This window comes from Stegodyphus dumicola, chromosome X2 (genome assembly GCF_044657685.1).
Source record: "Stegodyphus dumicola isolate Sdum_Otavi_A_Nest chromosome X2, ASM4465768v1".
NCBI lineage: Eukaryota > Metazoa > Arthropoda > Arachnida > Araneae > Eresidae > Stegodyphus > Stegodyphus dumicola.
The window spans coordinates 45,516,322-45,540,101 of record NC_140781.1 but is presented as its reverse complement, the minus strand read 5'-3'; the positions used below and the strand labels follow the sequence as shown (position 1 = coordinate 45,540,101).

At 33.9% G+C, this 23,780-nt stretch overlaps 1 protein-coding gene across 35 annotated transcripts in view; it reads right to left on the bottom strand.

Annotated features, from left to right (window-relative positions):
* LOC118199724 (uncharacterized) overlaps positions 1-23,780 on the bottom strand; it is a 203,476-nt gene that overhangs the window by 98,420 nt on the left and 81,276 nt on the right. For 22 of the 35 annotated variants that reach the window (XM_085808940.1, XM_085808951.1, XM_085808945.1 and 19 more), the window contains 7 exons: positions 20,606-20,647; positions 13,531-13,575; positions 8,500-8,541; positions 8,293-8,334; positions 6,691-6,735; positions 3,822-3,872; positions 2,746-2,790 (listed from right to left, as the gene is read on the bottom strand). In XM_085808940.1, the coding sequence (XP_085665066.1) occupies positions 2,746-2,790; positions 3,822-3,872; positions 6,691-6,735; positions 8,293-8,334; positions 8,500-8,541; positions 13,531-13,575; positions 20,606-20,647 (312 nt within the window). The remainder of the gene's footprint in view (positions 1-2,745; positions 2,791-3,821; positions 3,873-6,690; positions 6,736-8,292; positions 8,335-8,499; positions 8,542-13,530; positions 13,576-20,605; positions 20,648-23,780) is intronic. The other 13 variants (XM_085808950.1, XM_085808966.1, XM_085808969.1 and 10 more) reach the window with 9 other exon arrangements.

Here is a 23,780-nt window from a genome sequence, read left to right as displayed (position 1 = left end):
TCTGACCATATGTACAGAGTGTGTGGCAAAGCTTATGGCATTATATTCAGGCTCTTTCCACTACTAAAAAGTGAACATCTTTCTCTGAATTTGGAAAAGAGACTGTATGCTCAGTATTGTATGCTATCAGTGCTATTATAAACAGCCCTAAAAGAAAGAAATCGGAGCTATTCATACTTAATAAATGGGTGGAAAATCCTCTCCTTAAAATTTATTTTTTGAAAATTCGATGGCTGATCTTTAGAATATGGTAACTGTTAGTTTGGCGACATTTTGGAGGCGATAAAGGTTACTACCTGGGACTTTGGTAATAATGTGAGCAGTACTCAGTTCCGATTACGCATTATTTTGTGTGAGGGAAATGAGAGATCATGGGATATGTCATGTGATATTAATGGAAGAATTACGGTTCTTTAATCGGAAAAGGGGGGAAATCGGGAAAAAATTCGGAAATTTTGTATTTGGCTTTATTCTATGTTGTGTGAAACAGTGTTCGTTAATTTTTGGATCCCATGGACCTAACTAAAGTGAATTCGAAATGGGTATTAGTGGGATTGAAAGGTTGTGCGAGATAGAAGTAAAGATGTTTCATTAAGTTATTTATTTTACCTGATACCTAGCTGTGAACTATAAGTATGATATTAAAGGTCCTGAAACAGGCGCACATACGCTTGCTTTTTATTTAGCGGAGGAAATGAGAAAAGTTTATCGGACACGTAATCAAGATTCTGAAGAAGATTAGGTAAGTTAGTATTTTTAATTATTTGAGGATATTATTTTTATGCATTGTTCTAAATGTAAGGTGGATAAAGTAATTTGGTATTATTGGGAAAATTGTTATTAGCAATGATTTAGTTTAAAGTAATTAGGACTGTAAGCTAATTTTTATTAATTTAATGTATGTTCTTATTTATATTTTAAGTAGTGTTTTTGAATTTAATTATATTTTAATTAAATGATAGTTATTTTGTGAATTTTATGTTTGTAGGAATTTGGTATACGTTTTAGTTGAAGTAAAAGTGCATGGAAATAATTTAAATATTTGACACTAAGTATTTGTAATGTTTGCGGTATGAATTCGTTGGTGACGTTTATAATATAATAGATAATTTAGAGGTAAAAGTTTTTGGATATTTTATTTATTTTATACGTGGAAATGTTCATATTTGGAAAGGGTATATACTTTTTCGTTATTAGGCTATTTCATATATGTTCTTTTTAACGGGTTTAAAGATTCAGAAAATTGTCATGCATTTTCATGAAATTTTTCTAATTAATGAAAAAAAAGGAGTGTACATGGGAATATGGTGAAGAGTGTGCGCAATGCCATTTTTGTGCAATTCTGGGATTTTTTTTTTAAGTAAAAATAAGTCGACGTGTACATGGTTTAGTGATACTTTAATTAAATGATAGTTATTTTGTGAATTTTATGTTTGTAGGAATTTGGTATACGTTTTAGTTGAAGTAAAAGTGCATGGAAATAATTTAAATATTTGACACTAAGTATTTGTAATGCTTGCGGTATGAATTCGTTGGTGACGTTTATAATATAATAGATAATTTAGAGGTAAAAGTTTTTGGATATTTTATTTATTTTATACGTGGAAATGTTCATATTTGGAAAGGGTATATACTTTTTCCTTATTAGGTAATTTCATATATGTTCTTTTTAACGGGTTTAAAGATTCAGAAAATTGTCATGCATTTTCGTGAAATTTTTCTAATTTATGAGAAAAAAGGAGTGTACATGGGAATATGGTGAAGAGTGTGCGCAATGCCATTTTTGTGCAATTCTGGGATTTTTTTTTTAAGTAAAAATAAGTCGACGTGTACATGGTTTAGTGATACTTTAATTAAATGATAGTTATTTTGTGAATTTTATGTTTGTAGGAATTTGGTATACGTTTTAGTTGAAGTAAACGTGCATGGAAATAATTTAAATATTTGACACTAAGTATTTGTAATGTTTGCGGTATGAATTCGTTGGTGACGTTTATAATATAATATATGATTTTGAGGTAAAAGTTTTTGGATATTTTATTTATTTTATATGTGGAAATGTTCATATTTGGAAAGGGTATATACTTTTTCGCGATCAGGCAATTTCATATATGTTCTTTTTACCGGGTTTAAAGATTCAGAAAATTGTCATGTATTTTCGTGAAATTTTTCTAATTTATGAGAAAAAAGCAGTGTACATGGATATAGTGAAGAGTGTGCGCAATGCCATTTTTGTGTAATTCTGGGATGTTTTTTTAAGTAAAAATATGTCGACGTGTACATGGTTTATGTGTATGTGTTATTTTGGAAAACGCGTAAGGAGTATGGTATAGTGAACTTTTTCGCAATTTTGCAGCGAATATTTGTCATGATTAAGCAGTTTTGTTAGATAAAATTTCTAGCATAAGTGTAATTCGGCTAGTAGATTGTTAGAAGAAGTGTTCAGTAGATAAAAAGAAAAGAAACATGTCTTTACTTCGTGAAGACAAAATGGCGGCGGGGAAAAAAAATAGAGGTTTGCTGTAGGAGAGTTGGTCGCCAAATTTTCGCCAAAAATCGCCAAGTTACCATAATCTAAAGATCAACCAATTGGATTTCATGTACCCCCATCCTTTTTTTAAATAAATGTTTACAGAAATTTAGTACTTTTTGCATTTAAAATATAGGACCTATCTAAGTAATTATAGGGCAAAAGAAGATATAAAACAATTCACTCTCCAGATAATAAAAACTACATAAAATTACCTTGGCCTGTTACTTCCATTTTTATTTCTTCACCGGTTTTAAAACCTAAAAATAGGGTTGGGGAATTAAGAAAAATAAAACAAAAAATAATACATTGCCACATCACAGAAAAAACATAATATTTCGAATTAATCTCGCATATTCAGGTTTTTTTTAATATTCTCGTAGTTATTTTATTATCGATTTGCATCACTATGTTTCCAACAGAAATATAATCTCAAGCAGTTTAACTTATTAAAAAATCTCAAGTAGTTCAACTTATTAAAAAATCTCAACTGAACTTATTAATATATTTATGCAAACTTTTGATCTAAATGAGAATTTGTATTTACAGTCTCCCACTCACAGATATATATATATATATATATATAAAATATTTAAAAAATAGGATGGCTTTGCTCTATGCGAACCATCAACTTTAGTTAACTTTCTGCAATTTAGGATCTTCCCCCCTAGACCAGTACTTTCCAGAACATTCGAGCTTATTACGTAACCACTTCTATAAATAGAGAACTCGCGCCATTTTGCGTTAGAAGTTCTTTCCCTCTGCTGCTAAGGTCTGTGCGGCGCAGGCTCGCGCCAAGCCTAATCGGCGCCACCGTGCAAATGTCTAGCGAGCGCCTTTACGCAGGGACGATATTAAATGGACATTTCTTATGGTTAATATTTAAAATGAAGCATTATTAGCATAGTAATATGAAAAACCAAAAAAAAAATTGTTTTTTAAATTACAATCTTTTTAATTCAGAAAAGCGACCATTAGAGCATAATTACTCGAAATATGTTTTTTTTATTTATTAACATTTGTTTATTAACACCCTTCCAACTAAGATTTTAGAGCTATTTATACTTAAGAAAAGAGAGAAAAACCTTATCTTTGACATTGATTGTTATGCATACTGGATTTCATGAGGGTACCTTTTTTTAATAATCAGTTTTAAATCTTTACAGGTATTAGATTACTCTGTAGACACATTTAGATTACTCTGCATGTAAGGTGCAAGACACATTTAAGTAATCGCAAGGCAGAAGAAGATATGATTCAAATTATTCACAAGATAATGGAAATCACATACCATTACTTTGGGTAATTATTTCCTTTTCCGTTTCTTCATGGGATTGACATCCTGCCAAAAAATGAGTAAAAATGTTAACTATATAAAATAAAAAATATATTCTTATATTACAGGAAAGCCTGCATATGTGGGGTAATTGTTGCAGTGATGACATTAAGCTCATATCTGCAGAGGTTTATGTTCTAGTATGCTTTTAGCAGCACTAAAATCCCAAGCAATTTAACTTATTCAGTCAGTCAGTCAGTTCTACCAGTATCGCAGAGATATGGCGCGGAGCGCGACGTGTCCTGCTCAATGATTTAATTAGCCGTATGGACACATGACGGTAAAAACAGGACGGGCCAAGGAGGCATCATAGGTAGGTGAGAGGAGGTGACCATGCGTCACAAGGGGAGAAATACCAAGGAAAGCCTGGTGTCGCGCAATCTGAGAAGTGTCTGTTCGTGACATATAGATGTATAAAACAATACACAGAAAGTAAAAATAAAATAAAACTATTTACAGGGTACATAAATACACAAATATGGTACAAAATAAAATACAAATCCAATTAAAATAAATATTTACATATGTACAAAGTGTTCGTGCGCTATCATAATTAAGTAGGGAAATTTGCATTCCTCGTGATATGTGCAGCGTACGGCCTTATTTTGTAGTCCTCTTGCAGAGGTATATAATCAAAGGTGTTGAATTGAGCAAGGTACGAGCAACTGACAGCTCTATCGAAGAAACTGCTGTTGGTGTGGTGAAGAAATTTGTCAACAGGCTCAATTTTTAGGTCTCTGTGAAGCGTGTCATTAGAGACAAAGTAGTGTGCGTTTGTCATTAAACGCAGGGCTTTGTTTTTGAGAATTTGCAATTTATTTATATCTCTATGTGTTGCCGCCGCCCACGCCGGGGACGCGTACGAGAAAATGGGCGGCTAACCGCCGTATATAAATGTCTCTTTTTAGCGAGGTTTAACTTTGAGTTTTTGCCCATAATAGAAGAAATACTAGTAAGTGCCGCTATGGCCTTACTTCTGGCTTTAGTCACATGGTCTTTCCAACTGAGTTTATTATTCATGACGACACCAAGATAAACAGCCTTATTTACAATAGGCACATCTATGTCAAAATGTTTTAAAGTCCCATTTAAAGGGGTTCTTGGACTCTTCTTACGGATAATGAGCAACTGAGATTTCTGCGCATTGATAGCAATACGCCATTTTGTGCACCAATGTTCCACTGCGGGGATGATGCTCTGTAATTTAGAAACCGCTAATTCAGCTCTGAGGGAAGTCGTAGCTAACGAAGTATCGTCCGCGTAGCATCCTAGGAAAGTGTTGTTGTCCATGTTATACTTTGGGAAATCTGTGACGTAAAACAAATAAAGGAGGTCCGATAATTGACTCCTGAGCCACGCCGGCATTTAAAGATTGACATTAAGATTTGTCACAACCAATACTGACATAGAATTTTCTGTCCTTAATAAAGCAATAGATTAAAAGTATGAGGTCTCTATCCAAATGAGCAGATATGAGCTTAAAAATGAGCCCCTCATGCCAGACGCGGTCGAAGTATTCATCCTTTTGATTAGAATTTATATGTACACACAGATATACACCGATGAGCCATTACATTATGATGACCCTCCATCTATAACAATGGGCTCGCCCAGGAGCAAAAGCACTGCTCGTGCACGGCTGATGTTGGAGAATATAAAGGAGTTATGAATTCTTATTCCAAACATATGTACATAGTTTCCTCTGTTAATAAGCGTTCTTTATATTTTTTAAGTGCATTATTGCTCATTTATTTGTATTTTATCATATTTGTACCTTTCCTACTGCACCGACAGTGGATGTCACCGCTATGTGATACCGAAATTTGTGAACTGTGTAACTTCGCTGAACTCTGTGCATCAAGTATCTGTAAATATATTTAGAGTTTCTCCAATTTTACAGTCACATATTAATTATCTTCTGCTGCATTGTGTTGTATTTTGTAGTGCATCCAGCTTATGTATTTTCATTTTGTATATCTGCCAAATATTGCTACTCGTGTTCATCTTGAAGGGCGTGAATATCACATGACTACAAACCTGCTCATTTCCTGATTTATCTTACGTTCCCTACGGAAATATCTGTAATGAGACCAAGTTTTTATAGATTCGATGGCATGTTCTACTATTACTACTTACTAAGATACTTTATTGAATTCTTGCAGCATTTCTGCCAGGAAATTATGTATTTTTGCACACCGTCGCCTTGGAACCCCTTAACCAACACAGTGACCACGTGACTACTGGTCACGAACCCTTCTCTCTCTTAACCTGTTCTGCGGATCGACTCTAAAGCACTAAATACCTGAAGCGGTCCTAGAAGCAATAAAAAGAAAGGCAGCCGGAACAAAACATGCATCCCGAAGGTGAATTCTGCTAACTATCTGGGTATCACCTTCAACACAAATTTCACCTGGTCTGACCATATGTACAGAGTGTGTGGCAAAGCTTATGGTATCATATTCAGGCTCTTTCCACTACTAAAAAGTGAACATCTTTCTCTGAATTTGGAAAAGAGGCTGTATGCTCAGTATTGTATGCTATCAGTGCTATTATAATCAGCCCTAAAAGAAGGAAATCGGAGCTTTTATTCTTAATAAAAGGGGAGGGGGGAACCTCTGTTGGAAATTTATTGCTGTCTAAACTAGATTTCATATACACTCATCTTTTTTTTTTTTTTTTTTTTCGTTAAAATGTTTTCAAATCCTTACAGAATTTTAGGACAGTTGGTACTTAAAATGTAAGACACATGTGAGTAATTACAGGGCAGAAGAAGACGATAAAAAACAAATTCGCAAGATAGTAAATGATGCATGTTATTTATTACCTGGGGATATTATTTCCTCTCTGGCCTTTTTACGAATTGATAGGCCTGAAAAAAAGAGGGGAGAAATTAGCTAAAAAAAAGAAAAAGAATACATTGTTATATCTCAGAAGAACCTGAATATTTAGGATTGATCCTGAATGAAGCAACAGTAATTTACATAAGCAGGTTTCTACATTCTTGTAGATATGTAGGGTTTTCCATATTTTGCATAACATATTCATTTCAAGTTTTCCTGTTCTAAACTTATCAACTTCACCTCACATTCCCTCGCCAGGGTGTAAATTTAAGTGAAGTGAAGTGCTATTTAAATGTGTGATTATCTCAGTATATTCAGAACGTGTTTCGCAAGCCAAGCGCACGTTACGTTGCTATTTCGCGGTCACGCTAGTAAGCCTCTTGGCTTTATCAGTTTAGTATCACGCCGGTTAGATTTCTGTGAGTCCCTCTCTTAGGCGTAATTTTGAAGTGCGTTCTTGCACTCGTTTATTTTTCAGATTTGATTTATATTATAGTCTACGTTTACTTACAGCAGCAAGTGACCGGTGTTTTTGTAACGCACGAAGTCCGTGCTTTGTGCTAAATTAGTTTGATCCAATAAAGGGTTATTTTGCACCCTTCTTCTGTGGTGTTATTTTGATTCACGCCTGTGCGAGTATTCGCCAGGTTCATTGTACGATCTAAGTTAGTGTATGTGGACAAGTAGAGATAGATCTTACAGACAGATAGATCTTACAGATAAAACAGACTTCCAACGAGGATTTTTCAGGTATATTGTATGTACCTTTGTTTCCATATAAAGTTTTAAATCTTTGCAGAATTTTAGGATACTCTGTATTTAAGGTGCAAGGCACATTTAAGTGATGACAAGGCTGACGAATAGTATATGAAACAATTTAAACGTAAGGGTATTAGGGACTACATATTATTACCTTGGGTAACTATTTCTATTTTAGGTCCTTCACTGGATATAAAGTCGTGCTAAAAATTAGGGAAAAAAATAAAATAATGATAAACATAAATAATAATAAATAAAATAATAATAAACTAAATAAAATGAAAAATAATGCTTCGTTAAATCGCAGAAAATCCTGCATATGTTTGTTTACTTTTGCAATGATAGAAGAGTAATCTCACATCTGCATGTTTTTATGCTCTGATGTTCATTTAGCGGTCAGCTTACGTCAGTATGTTTTCAGTAGCACTACAATCTGAAGTAACTTACTTTTATTCTTATACATCGTTTTGATCTACATTATAATTTGTAAGCCCACACACACACATACAGAGACAGAGACACAGACAATATATATTTAGGACTACAGAGGAAATATTTCCTTCACATTAAATAAGTCCATTACATGGCATAATTATAATTATTTAAGATATATTGATATTGAGATGATATGATATTGAAATATACTGTTTTGCATACAGGATTTCACGTACTAATATTTCGTTTTTTTTAAATGTCTTTTTTAAATTTTCTACATATATTTAGGTTAATCTGTATTTAACGCATAAATCCCATGTATGCAATAACAGTGCTGAGGAATATATGAAGCAATTCATAAGCAAGAAAATAAAAAGTTGCGTCATTATTACCTTGCGGGGCTATTTCCTTTCTGGGTACACCGAACTTAGAGCCTAAAGAAAAGGATGGATAGGGTTAACTAAATAAAATGATACTGTATTACATTGTCACATGACAGAAAAATGTCAACAGTAATCTCATCATGTATGCAATAACAGTGCTGAGGAATATATGAAGCAATTCATAAGCAAGAAAATAAAAAGTTGCATCATTATTACCTTGCGGGACTATTTCCTTTCTGGGTTCACCGAACTTAGAGCCTAAAGAAAAGGATGGAATAAGTTAACTAAATAAAATGATACTGTATTACATTGTCACATGACAGAAAAATGTCAACAATAATCTCACATACCCAGATTTTTACATATTTATGTTTATTTAGCTGTCGATCTTCATTAGTATGTTTCCAACAACACTAAATCTCATGTAATTTAACTTAGTCACTTTCTTATACTTCATTTTCATCTAAATTAGAATCTGTACACTGCGGGGGGGGAAAGAAGACAGTTCGATATCTCCCGTTCTACTCGGCGGATTGACGAAATTGAAATTGCGTTTTACATGTCTCGACTCAGGATATATATTAGATTTATATATAGCCTTGTCTAATATAGATATTGTGACACAAAAAAAGAGCTTTTTTTTAAAGTATAATTCGAAGATACATATTTTTTACATTACACGTACATATATTGTGTAAGAAAAACAAAGAATGTGTAAAAGACAAATTATAATTTAAATTAGCAGCGTAAATTAATTTCTCATTGTATTCTAAAAATAGTAACCACGTTTTGCATTGGGTCATTTCGAGACTAATCCATGTCATATGACTCTTGCATAACTCTGATAATGTAAATGGAATTAAAATCCAAACAGCCGAATAAGAATTTTTCAGCAGTTCTAGTTATCCCATCAAAATGGGGTGAAACCGAACAAAAAGCATTTGAAGAGTTGAAAAAAAGGTTGATTTCACCGCCTGTGTTATCTCAACCTGACGGAAATAAACCGTTCATCATTAGGACAGATGCCAGTAATTATGCTTTAGGAGCAGTCCTTATCCAAGGAGGAGGCCCAGAGGAACGTGAGGTCGAGTATGCAAGTCGATTGCTAAGCTTAGGAGAAAGAAATTATTCAACTACCGAAAGAGAATCTCTTGCAGTAGTTTGGGCTCTTGAGAAGTTCCGCGGTTATATAGAAAACCAAGAAATAATAATTGCATCTGACCATCAACCTCTTAAATGGCAAATGAGTATTAAATCACCATCTGATCGTTTGGCTCGATGGGCCCTTCAAATCCAGTCATATCATCCAAAAATTATCTACACTCCAGGCAAATCCAATGTTATAGCAGATTTTCTTTCTAGACCATCTTATGCAAATAATGACTTTGTTTGTGATTTAAATGCTGTTTCTATAGATTTACCATCCCGGAAATCTAAAGACATTCATGAGGAGCAAATGAAAGATGAAGATGTAAGGAAGATTATACAGTGTTTTGAGAGTGGCAAAAAAGATGAAAATTATGTAAATTGGAATAGTAGAGGATATCTCATGAATCAAGGAGTTTTATATCGTTACTTTTCCGACACAGACTCTGAAGAGGCTGAGTTAGTTGTCCCTTGTCAAGAGCGAGAACGAGTTCTACAATAGTATCACGATTCCCCCACTGCAGGACATTGTGGAGCTGAAGGCACGTACCATAAGATTGCCTCCAGGTATTACTTTCCTAGTATGAGAAAGTATATCTCAGAATATGTGAAAAATTGTGCTGAGTGCAATCGGATCGTATTGTATTGTGGTATTGTATCTACTGTATCGTATTGTATTGTGGTATTGTATAGTATCTTATATCAGTTGGTTTTTAGTACAGGTTAAATATGTTAATTTTTTTTTTGTATTGTATTGTATTGTAATATTGTATAGTATTGTATGGTATCCTATATTCGTTAACTTTTATGCAGCCTAAATATGTTATTTTTATTCCTCATAATCGTATAATTAGCCTTATTGCATGTTTTTCCCAAATACCACGTGATCAATTGTATAGTGCTGCTATTGCATTCTGTTACTAAGTTTGGTACGAATTCTGTACCATAATTGCTAGTAACAAATGTATCGACCTTTGCATATCTTAAACACAGTTGCATGCTAAACATATTTTAACATATTCCTTTCATATATAACATATTCATATATAACATATTCCTTTTTCCTAACTATTGTTGTACTATAGGGATTGAATGCGTACCGAGATCAAATTATATTATACGCTACCTACTTCTTCTGTATCACATTACTACCTCCGGTATTGTAAAATGACTTTGTCATAGCGAATATCTAGTTTATTACACTGACTTTCAATATGTTGCTTTGTCAAGTATATGTACTTGGCTATGCAATGTATCCCGATCCAGTTCTTAGTCTTCTGAATTAAGTCGAATTCTGAATGCTTTACGCATTTCCCATGTATCAGTACTTCCAGTCACACACTGATGGCTATTGTATTCTTTTATTTTTATTTCTTTTGGTATATCCTCTGTGTATTGCTGTAATCATTTACATTCATTATGTCACCATGTTCTCTATTTTTATGTTATATTGTCATTAAGTCCAATTCAACTGTCTATATTTTACTCATTGTATATTATTGGGCTGCTCAACATCAGACTGTACTTTAGCTTATGTATATTCTATATTTGTGTGTATTACACCATTCTAAAATTTTTGCTTATTGTCAAAACTCGCCCTTTTTGGCCCCGCATGCTTTTGTTATTTCATTTAATAAATATGGATCCTGGGCGGTTGTTGGGACTGTCTTTCGTGGGCATTTGGTCTGTTGGACTGCCCCCGGGTTGAATTTGGCTCTGGGTTTGGGCGCCCAGGGGTGACGTCTTGTGATTCCTCTTTAGGCTCTAGATATAGGTGGACGTGGTGCTATACCGATTAACATTTTGGTAAAGGGACAGTGCCCACGTCCTCCGTTGCTTATCGCTTATCGCTTATCGGTATAAACCAAATAACCAGAAACCTGCTGGATTACTTCGAACACCTGTGCATGCACAAAGGTTTGAAACACTTGCTATAGACATTTTTGGCCCACTTCCAGAAACCCCAACTGGGAAAAAATGGATTTTTCTTATTGAAGACACCAGTACGAAATGGATAGAGCTCTTCGCATTGGAAGAAGCCACTGCGAAAAACTGTGTAAAAATTTAAATTGAAGAAGTTTTTTTACGTTATGGTTTACCCAGAAGGTTGATTAGTGATAATGACACACAATTTGTTAGTGCGGTAATCCAGCAAACCCGTAAATTCCTTGGTATTTAACAAAAACTTATTCCTGTTTATCACCCTCAAGCAAATCCCTCCGAACGAAAGAACAGAGATTTAAAACCCAAACTAGCTATACTAGTCGGTGATGCTCATGATACATGGGAAGAAAAACTGCCCATGATTCGTTTTGTCATGAATACAGCAATATGTGACACTACAGGTCATACTGCTACTTATTTGCAGTTCAGAAGAGAACTTAGGAAGACGGATGACGTTAATCACGATTTAAGAGCACTTGCTGCAAACGACAACTTTGTTCCTGAAATTACGCCGTATCTGAAAGAATTCGTCCGTTTAACACCTCAAATCAGGGAGAGTGTCGAACAAAAACAAGACAAAAGAAAGGAATACTTTGATAAAAGACGTAGACAAACTTACTATCAGCCTCGTGACAAAGTTTGGATAACTATGAATCCAGTCAGTGAATCCATACACAAGAAAAGTAAAAAATTGATGCCTAAACGCTAAGGTCCGTATCTAGTGATTACTAACAGATCTCAGACAACATATGACATTGCAGATCCTGCTACTCCTGATCAAGTGTTAGGTACTTATCATACCAATATGATGAAACCATATAAACTGCCTCCATCGAAAGCCCTAGGTCCTGTGACTCCCATAAGGGAAAGAGGCAGAGCTCGCAAAAATTGATCTATCGAACACGGACTCTTTGCGGGACGTCGTCAGAGCCCGAGGGGGAGTCTGTAACGAACGCTAGCAAACAGCCTCATGTACTGCAGCGCCACCTTATCAGACGCTATTCAAAAAACTTACGCCCGAACTAGTTAGTTTGAGTTTCGGCAGAGAACTATAAACATGAACTATTTATTTTCATTTTGAGTAATATTTCTTTGTGTTACTTCTTGTTAGTTTTGTCATGCAACTTTCTTTACGTAGTGTGTCTGTTTAATTAAATTCCTTTTGCTAAATGTTAAAGTTTGTCTGGTTTAAATATTACCAGTTTTGTTTAACAATTTTACAGCTAGCCGTGGTCACAACGCTACAGGTATCTAATAAGTTTTTACTGAATAAATTGTTGTTCGCAGCCTAGTTTACGACAAGGTTCAAATTGTGTATTTTCATTTTGTATATCTGCCAAATATTGCTACTCGTGTTCATCTTGAAGGGCGTGAATATCACGTGACTACAAACCTACACATTTCCTGATTTATCTTACGTTCCCTACGGAAATATCTGTAATGAGACCAAGTTTATAGATTCGATGGCATGTTCTACTATTACTATTAAGATACTTTATTGAATTCTTACAGCAATTTTGCAAAGAAATTATGTATTTTTGCAGACCGTCGCCTTGGAACCTCTTAACCAACACGGTGACCACGTGACTACTGGTCACGCCCTTAACCTGTTCGGCGGATCGACTCTAAAGCACTAAATACCTGGAGCGCTCCTAGAAGCAATATAAAAAAAGACAGCCGGAACAAAGCACGCATCCCGAAGGTGAATTCTGCTAACTATCTGGGTATCACCTTCAACACAAATTTCATCTGGTCAAAACATATGTACAGAGTGTGTGGCAAAGCTTATGGCATTATATTCAGGCTCTTTCCACTACTAAAAAGTGAACATCTTTCTCTGAATTTGGAAAAGAGGCTGTATGCTCAGTATTGTATGCTATCAGTGCTATTATAATCAGCCCTAAAATAAGGAAATCGGAGCTTTTATTCTTAACAAAAGGGGAGGGGGAACCTCTGTTTGAAATTTATTGCTGTCTAAACTAGATTTCATGTACACTCATCTTTTTTTTTTTTTCTCGTTAAAATGTTTTCAAATCTATACAGAGTTTTAGGACATCTGGTACTTAAAATGTAAGACATATGTCAGTATATACAGGGCAGAAGAAGACGATAAAAAACAAATTCGCAAGATAGTAAATAATGCATGTTATTTATTACCTGGGGATATTATTTCCTCTCTGGCCTTTTTACGAATTGATAGGCCTGAAAAAAAAAAGGGGAGAAATTAGCTAAAAAAAGAAAGAGAATACATTGTTATATCACAGAAGAACCTGAATATTTAGGATTGATCCTGAATGAAGCAACAGTAGTTTACATAAGCAGGTTTCTACATTCTGGTACATATGTAGGGTTTTCCATATTTTGCATAACATATTCATTTTAAGTTTTCCTGTTCTAAACTTATCAACTTCCCCTCACATTCCCTCGCCAGGGTGTAAATTTAAGTGAAGTGAAGTGCTATTTAAATGTGTGATTATCTCAGTTTATTCAGAACGTGTTTCGCAAGCAAAGCGCACGTTACGTTGCTATTTCGCGGCCACGCTAGTAAGCCTCTTGGCTTTATCAGTTTAGTATCACGCCTGTTAGATTTCTATGAGTTCACCTCTTAGGCGTAAATTGAAGGGCGTTCTTGCACTCTATATTTTTCAGATTTGATTTGTATTATAGTCTACGTTTAGTTACCACCAATAGTGAACGCACGAAGTCCGTACCTTTCTTTTAAATTAATTTAATTTAATAGAAGGTTATTTTGCACCCTTTTGCTGCGCTGGTATTTAATTAACGCCTATGCGAGAATTCGCCAGGTTCATTGTAGGATTCCAACACTACGAAGGAAAGCAAATACAAAAAAAAAAAAAAAAATATTGTTACGAATTTGGTATTTAAACAACTAATATTAGTAGACTTATAAATTAAATTGTTTTATTCCCCGTGCAGTGCAGCGCGTGACGAATATTAGAGGAAAGCTAAGCCAGAAAATTAAAAATACAAAAGCACGTGCATTTAACATTTAATAAATAAATATACCTTTTTGGTTTCGAGAAAGTGCTAGAAAATTCTCCCGCATTTAAAATCTTATAAAAGGAGGAAAACCTATCAGTTCATGTGATTTTAGTTAGCTCGTTGTTGTTTTAAGAGTTTGTTTTAAAAAACATTGGTCTTGTTGACTGTAGCGGATTAGCTTTCTTTAGCTGTTTTGAATTAAGTTTTCTTGAACGTTGGAGTAGTTAAAAGATAACTACTGTGAGATATTGTAATATTGCATGAATATCTGAGAAAATTTAAGCATTTTTTGTTGTGATAATAATAAATTTTGGGAATTTTTCATCGGACTTGTGCATTCATTTCGTAACGAGCCCGTAAGCAAGCAACAATATTTATTGCACGTAAACACTATGGTATAAAGACGCAATGATTAAATTTGTAAGCATTTTGGGGGTTCACAGAGATGCGAAATTAGTAAAACGTACATATATTAGGTTACTGTAGTAGTTAGGAAACACTAAACTCCTATCTTCAGGTTTTTTTTATTCTGACGGTTATTTACCTGTGAATTTACCTCAGTATGTTATCAGCAGCACTCAAGTACTTTATCTAATTCATATTCTTATGCATCCTTTTGATCTATAGTAGAATTCTTATATACATACATACACACACACACACACATACATATACATACATATGCTGTCTATATTAAGTTTCGGTACTACATGGGAAAAAATTACCCAAGATGCGAAAATAAAACCAGCGTACATAAATGAAAGAAGAAAAGTTTTTGTAAAGTTTATTGCTTAAGGTGTAATACACTAAAGCTAAGTCCTGCCTTATAGGAGGATGCCGATTAAAGCTCTTAACATTGGTAGTTCGTTCCGTGTTCGAATCACGGTGAATGCGCTGGCTGCATGGACGTTTTAGTGGTTTTGCTCAAGTGTAACGTCCATACAATACAGTTTCCCTTAGAAAGTCCTCTACAGTGGCATTCTTTCCCTCAACCCATTGAATGATTTCCTTCAGTTACATAATCCAAACCACACCAAAGTCCATTACAAATTTTAAAAGAATTATTGACAAGCTATAAGGTATTTCTCTCGCCTTTGTGGTGTAGTAGTCACCACCCTCGACGGGAATTCCAGAGTCCGCGGTTCGATTCTCGGCAAAGGCGTTACAAATTTTTTATTTATCCCCCTTCCAAAAAATACCTAATGTCTCTACAAAGATATAATGTAAAAAATAAATTTCAAAGAGGTTAAAATAGTTTTCTTCAAGGGAAGAATGCATTTAGTTGAATTTTTCATTCATAGTTGAACATTTCATTCATTTTCTTTCAACACTGCATAACATCCGCAACGTTTACACATAATTAATTTATTCAATTACACATTTCCTTCAATTGCGAAAAGCACATTCCATGGCATAGAAGCCATTGCTCAGTGCATTCACCAGCTGAAACTACTTATGCAAAACGAAAAGTATTCTATTAAGTTCACTAGTTAAGCTAAGGACACTACATATACACATTATTTATTAAGTTTCAGTACTACAGGAGAAAATTGCCTATAAAAAGATGCGGAAATAAAACCAATGTGCATAAATGAGACAAGAAAAGCTTTATGTAACGTTTATTGGTTAAGCTGAATCACACTAGGGCTAAATCCTTTGTAATAAGAGGATGACGATTAAATTGCTTAATATTGGTAGTTCATTCCAGGTTCGAATCACTATGAACGCGCTGGCTGCATGGACGTTTTAGTGGTTTTTTGCTAAAGTGTAACGTCCCTACGATACAGTTTCCCTTGGAAAGTCCTCTACGATGGCATCCCTTCTGTTAACCAATCGAGTGTTTTGTTGTAGTTAAATAAACCAAACTAAACCAAACTTCAAAAACTTTTTTTAAAAATTATTGGCAAGGTATAATGCAAAAAATAAATTTAAAAGAGGTTAAAATATTTTTCTGCAAAGGAGGAATGCATGCAGTTGAATTTATTATTCATAGAGAAAAACACTATAACCTTAGCAAAGTTTAGGCACAATTAATTAATTTAATTACACATTTCCTTCAATTGCGGGAAGCCCATTACATGGCACAGAAGCCATTGCTCAGAACATCCACCAGTAGAAACTACTTTTGAGTTTCTCAAGTTGATTTAATATTTATCTTTACAGAGATATTAAAAACAGTGCTCAAAAAAAGGAAATCTCAATTATTTATACTGAATAAAAAGGGCGATATCCTCTTTTTGAAGTTTTTTTGTTATTCAAACTGGAATTCCATGTGCTCCCTTTTTCTGTTCTTTTCGTAATTTTTTAAGATCTTTACAGAGTTTAAAGTAACTTCGTAGCTAAAGTCTAAGATACATGTAAGTAAACACAGGTGAGAAGAAGATTAAAAAATTATTAGTTTGCAACATAATAAATGTTGTATATTAATGATTACTTTCTTTAGGAAATATTTTTTTTTCTGAGCTGTTAACGCAATGGCAAGTCTGAAAAAAAGAGGGGTAAATTAACTAAAAAAATGAAAAAATAATTCATTCTCATATCACAGAAAAGCATGAATATATGGAAATACTCATACAATGGTGCAACACTAATCTCACATGTGCCCGTTACACATTACGCGTTTTTGGTTGCCCGCAAATGTAAAAGAATAAACGGTTAGAATATTTTTCTGCAAAGGAACAACGCACGCAGTAGAATTATTATTCATGGAGAAGAATTATTAGCAAAAATTACATAAAAATATTTAATTTAATTTTAAATTTCCTTCACATGCAAGACTTCCATTACTGGGCATAACATCCACCACCAGAAATTACTTATCAGTTTCGAAATTTGCTTTAATATTTAGCTTTAGAAGTGTATTATAAACATCCATCAAATAAGAAAATCTGGGCTATTTATGCTTAACAAAAGGGGCTAAATCCTCTTTTCGAAATTTATTGTTGTTCAAATTAGATTTCATGTACCTCCTTTTTTTTCTTTCATAATTTTTTTAAATCTTTACAGAATATTCGGTCTCTTGGTATTTAAAGTGTAAGATACCTGTATGTAACTAGAAGACAGAAGAAAATTAAAAATCAATTACTTCAAAAGATAATAAATGCTGCGTATTATTACCTTGCGGACTTACTTCCTAGACTGCTTTAAGAAATACAACGCTGTCATAAAACTTTTAATTTATCATGTTTATATTACCTGGTATGAAATGAAGTAATTAATTTAGTTGCAGTTTGCATAACATGCATAGCTACGTATCAATATATCCAAGGTGATCCATAAATTAATGAACATTTCAACAAAATTATTAACTGGGTATACTGCAAAAGAATAAACGTCAAGGACTGAAGGAGAATATTTGTTTCAATTGAACATAGAGCGTAGTTGAGCGTTCCATTCATAGAGAATACAGTAGCAGATTTACAAAGATTATAAAAAGAGTAACACTTAAAACATTTTCTGGACATGCAAGAAGCCAATTACATAGTATTAACACTAATTTTATTCACTAGGAAAAGATATTCATAACTTTTCAAAGCCACATTAATTATTACCTTTAATGTGATATGATGAACAGACCTTCAACTACAATTTTTGAGCTATTTATGCTTAATTACAGGTGTGAAAATTCTTTGTATGAAACAGTTTGTTAAGCTGATTTAATGTATTACTAGATTTAATGCATGTACCTCTGTTTTAATATAATGTTTTAAATCTTTACAGAATTTCAGGATACTCTGTATTTAAGGTGCAAGGCACATTTAAGTAATGATAAGGCTAAGAATAGTATGTGAAACAATTCAAAAGCAAGGTAATAGGAACTACATAATATTAAATTGAGTAAATATTTCTATTTCGGGTCCTCCGTGTGATAAAAAAAATCGTACTAAAATAGTTATAAAATTAAAATGATAAATATAATAATAATACACTAAATAGAATGAAAAAATAATGCATTGTTAAATCGCAGAAAAGCCTGCATACATGGTTTAACTTTTGCAGTGATAAAACAGAAATCTCACATCTGCAGATTTTTATGTTTTGTTGGTTATTTAGCTGTCAGTTTGCGTCAGTATGTTTTCAGCAGCATTAAAATCTCAAGTAAATTAACTTATTCATATTCGTATGCATTCTTTTGATCTACATTAGAATTTGTATGTACAGAGACACACATACATATATATACAGAGACAATATACGAGTATATTCAGTTTGAGTAATACAGGTCGAAAATTACCTAAAAATTTAAGGAAATAAAACCATTGTGATATATGCAATACGAAAAGTGTTCTATTAAGCTTGCTGGTTAAGCTGAAGGACACTAATTTTATTAACCGCCTAATAAGAAGGTTGTCTTTGAGGTGGGGATTTAAAAACTGAAACTATCTTGTATTTGTTTGCAGTTGAAGAAAATAGCCAGTTTATTCAACCCCAATCTCAGTTTATTCAAGCCATTTTTTCCTGGCTTTTCACTCGTATCGTTGTAGAATTATTCGGTAGGCTTTCAATACGAATCCACTAATAGGGAATAGTCGAATTTCAAATAAGTAGAATGTCAAAAAAGACTATATATAGTATAACTATATATAGTTCACTTCGAACATATTCAATGAAATCTGACTAATAAAATAATTAAACTTCTTTTTAGGAAAATTTTAACTAACACATTAGTTAAAATTACTACCTTTATTCTGTACTTCTTTATTAATTAAACTGATTAAATTCTTATATTCTTATTTTTTCCATTTCTTGCCTTTCGTGTTGAGTTCTGTTTTGCACGGCTTTTGAAAATAAAACTTTATTTAAAAAACAGTGTTTTTATTGTGGTTACATTGCAGGTTTTTCTTAATTTGCATAACAAATTTATTTCAAGTGTTCCTGTTCTAAATTTCTCAACTTCCCCTCACATTCTCTCGCCAGGATGTTAGTGAAGTTAAGTGAAGTGCTATTTATACGTGTGATACTCTCAGTTTATTCAGAGCGTGTTTCGCTAGCTTAGCGCACGTTTCGTCGTTATTTCGGGGTCACACTAGTAAGCCCCTAGGCCTTATCAGTTTAGTATACGCCGGTTAGATTTCTGTGACTCCCTCTCTTAGGCGTAATTTTGAAGTGCGTTCTTGCACTCGTTTATTTTTCAGATTTGATTTATATTATAGTCTACGTTTACTTACAGCAGCAAGTGAACGGTGTTTTTGTAACGCACGAAGTCCGTGCTTTGTGCTAAATTAGTTTGATCCAATAAAGGGTTATTTTGCACCCTTCTTCTGTGCTGTTATTTTGATTCACGCCTGTGCGAGAATTCGCCAGGTTCATTGTAGGATCTAAGTTAGTGTATGTGGACAAGTAGAGATAGATCTTACAGACAGATAGATCTTACAGATAAAACAGACTTCCAACGAGGATTTTTCAGGTATATTGTATGTACCTTTGTTTCCATATAAAGTTTAAAATCTTTACAGAATTTTAGGATACTCTGTATTTAAGGTGCAAGGCACATTTAAGTGATGACAAGGCTGACGAATAGTATATGAAACAATTTAAACGTAAGGGTATTAGGAACTACATATTATTACCTTGGGTAATTATTTCTATTTTAGGTCCTTCACTGGATATAAAGTCGTGCTAAAAATTAGGGAAAAAAATAAAATAATGATAAATATAAATAATAATAAACTTAATAAAATGAAAAATAATGCTTCGTTAAATCGCAGAAAAACCTGCATATGTTTGTGTACTTTTGCAATGATCAAACAGTAATCTCACATCTGCATGTTTTTATGCTCTGATGCTCATTTAGCGGTAAGCTTACGTCAGTATGTTTTCAGCAGCACTACAATCTGAAGTAACTTATTTTTATTCTTATACATCGTTTTGATCTACATTATAATTTGTAAGCCCACACACACACATACAGAGACAGAGACACAGACAATATATATTTAGGACTACAGAGAAAATATTTCCTTCACATTAAATAAGTCCATTACATGGCATAATTATAATTATTTAAGATATATTGATATTGAGATGATATGATATTGGAATATACTGTTTTGCATACAGGATTTCACGCACTAATATTTCGTTTTCTTTTAAATGTGTTTTTTAAATTTTCTACAGATATTTAGGTTAATCTGTATTTAACGTATAAGTCCCATGTATGCAATAACAGTACTGAGGAATATATGAAGCAATTCATAAGCAAGAAAATAAAAAGTTGCATTATTATTACCTTGGGGGACTATTTTCTTTCTGGGTTCACCGAACTTAGAGCCTAAAGAAAAGGATGGAATAAGTTAACTAAAGAAAATGATACTGTATTACATTTTCACATGACAGAAAAATGTCAACAATAATCTCACATACCCAGATTTTTACATATTTATGTTTATTTAGCTGTCGATCTTCATTAGTATGTTTCCAACAACACTAAAATCTCAAGTAATTTAACTTAGTCACTTTCTTATACTTCATTTTGATCTAAATTAGAATCTGTACACTGCGGGGGGGGGGAAAGAGGACAGTTCGATATCTCCCGTTCTACTCGGCGGATTGACGAAATTGAAATTGCGTTTTACATGTCTCGAAAGCGCGACTCAGGATATATATTAGATTTATATATAGCCTTGTTTTAATATAGGTATTGTGACACAAAAAAGGACTTTTTTTTAAAGTATAATTCGAAGATACATATTTTTTACCTTACACGTACATATATTGTGTAAGAAAAACAAAGAATGTGTAAAAGATAAATTATAATTTAAATTAGCAGCGTAAATTAATTTCCTAATGTATTCTAAAATTAGTAATCACGCTTTGCACTGGGTCATTTCGAGACTAATCCATGTCATATGACTCTTGCATAACTCTGATAATGTAAATGGAATTAAAATCCAAACAGCCGAATAATAATTTTTCTGCAGTACTAATTATCCCATCAAAATGGGGTGAAACCGAACAAAAAGCATTTGAAGAGTTGAAAAAAAGGTTGATTTCACCGCCTGTGTTATCTCAACCTGACGGAAATAAACCGTTCATCATTAGGACAGATGCCAGTAATTATGCTTTAGGAGCAGTCCTTATCCAAGGAGGAGGCCCAGAGGAACGTGAGATCGAGTATGCAAGTCGATTGCTAAGCTCAGGAGAAAGAAATTATTCAACTACCGAAAGAGATACTCTTGCAGTAGTTTAGGCTCTTGAGACGGGCCGCGGTTATATAGAAAACCAAGAAATAATAATTGCATCTGACCATCAACCTCTTAAATGACAAATGAGTATTAAATCACAATCTGGTCGTTTGGCTCGACGGGCCCTTCAAATCCAGTCATATCATCCAAAAATTGTCTACACTCCAGGCAAATCCAATGTTATAGCAGACTTTCTTTCTAGACCATCTTATGCAAATAATGACTTTGTTTGTGATTTAAATGCTGTTTCTATAGATTTACCATCCCGGAAATCTAAAGACATTCGTGAGGAACAAATGAAAGATGAAGATGTAAGGAAGATGATAGAGTGTTTTGAGAGTGGCAAAAAAGATGAAAATTATGTAAATTGGAATAGTAGAGGATATCTCATGAATCAAGGAGTTTTATATTGTTACTCTTCCGACACAGACTCTGAAGAGGCTCAGTTAGTTGTCCCTTGTCAAGAGCGAGAACGAGTTCTACAACAGTATCACGATTCCCTCACTGCAGGACATTGTGGAGCTGAAGGCACGTACCATAAGATTGCCTCCAGGTATTACTTTCCTAGTATGAGAAAGTATATCTCAGAATATGTGAAAAACTGTGCTGAGTGCAATCGGTATAAACAAAATAACCAAAAACCTGCTGGACTACTTCGAACACCTGTGTATGCACAAAGGTTTGAAACACTTGCTATAGACCTTATAGGCCCACTTTCAGCAACCCCAACTGGGAAAAAATGGATTTTTCTTATTGAAGACACCAGTACGAAATGGATAGAGCTCTTCGCCTTGGAAGAAGCCACTGCGAAAAATTGTGCAAAAATCTAAATTGAAGAAGTGTTTTTACGTTAAGGTTTACCCAGAAGGTTGATTAGTGATAATGGCACACAATTCGTTAGTGCGGTAATGCAGCAAACCTGTAACTTCCTTGGTATTAAACAAGAACTTATTCCTGTTTATCACCCTCAAGCAAATCCCTCCGAACGAAAGAACAGAGATTTACAACCCAAACTAGCTATACTAGTCGGTGATGCTCATGATACTTGGGAAGCAAAACTTCCCGTGATTCGTTTTGCCATGAATACAGCAATATGTGACACTACAGGTCATACCGCTGCTTATTTGCAGTTCCGAAAAGAACTTAGGACGACGGATGACGTTAATCACAATTTAAGAGCTTTACTGAAAACGACAACTTTGTTCCTGAAATTACGTCGTATCTGAAAGAATTCGTCCGTTTAACACCTCAAATCAGAGAGCGTGTCGAACAAAAACAAGACAAAAGAAAGGAATACTTTGATAAAAGACGTAGACAAACTTACTATCAGCCTGGTGACAAAGTATGGATAACTATGCATCCAGTCAATGAATCCATACACAAGAAAAGTAAAAAATTGATGCCTAAACGCGAAGGTCCGTATCTAGTAATTACTAACAGATCTCAGACAACATATGACATTGCAGATCCTGCTATTCGTGATCAAGTGTTAGGTACTTATCATACCAATATGATGAAACTATACAAACTGCCTCCATCGAAAGCCCTAGGTGCATTTTGAGTAATATTTCTTTGTGTTACTTCTTGTTAGTTTTGTAATGTAACTTTCTTTACGTAGTGTTTCTGCTAATTAAAATCCTTTTGTTAAATGTTAAAGTTTGTCTGGTTTAAATTTTACCAGTTTTGTTTAACAATTTTACAGCTAGCCGTGGTCACAAAGCTACAGATATTTAATAAGTTTTCACTGAGTAAATTGTTGTTAACAGCCTAGTTTACGACAAGGTTCAAACTGTGTATTTTCATTTTGTATATCTGCCAAATATTGCTACTCGTGTTCATCTTGAAGGACGTGACTATCACGTGACTACAAAACCTGCTCATTTCCTGATTTATCTTACGTTCCCTACGGAAATATCTCTAATGAGACCAAGTTTATAGATTCGATGGCATGTTCTACTATTAGTATTAAGATACTTTATTGAATTCTTACAGCATTTTTGCCAAGAAATTATGTATTTTTGCAGACCATCGCCTTGGAACCTCTTAACCAACACGGTGACCACGTGACTACTGGTCACGCCCCTTCTCTCTCTTAACCTGTTCTGCGGATCGACTCTAAAGAACTAAATACCTGAAGCGCTCCTAGAAGCAATATAAGGAAAGACAGCCGGAACAAAACATGCATCCCGAAGGTGAATTCTGCTAACTATCTGGGTATCA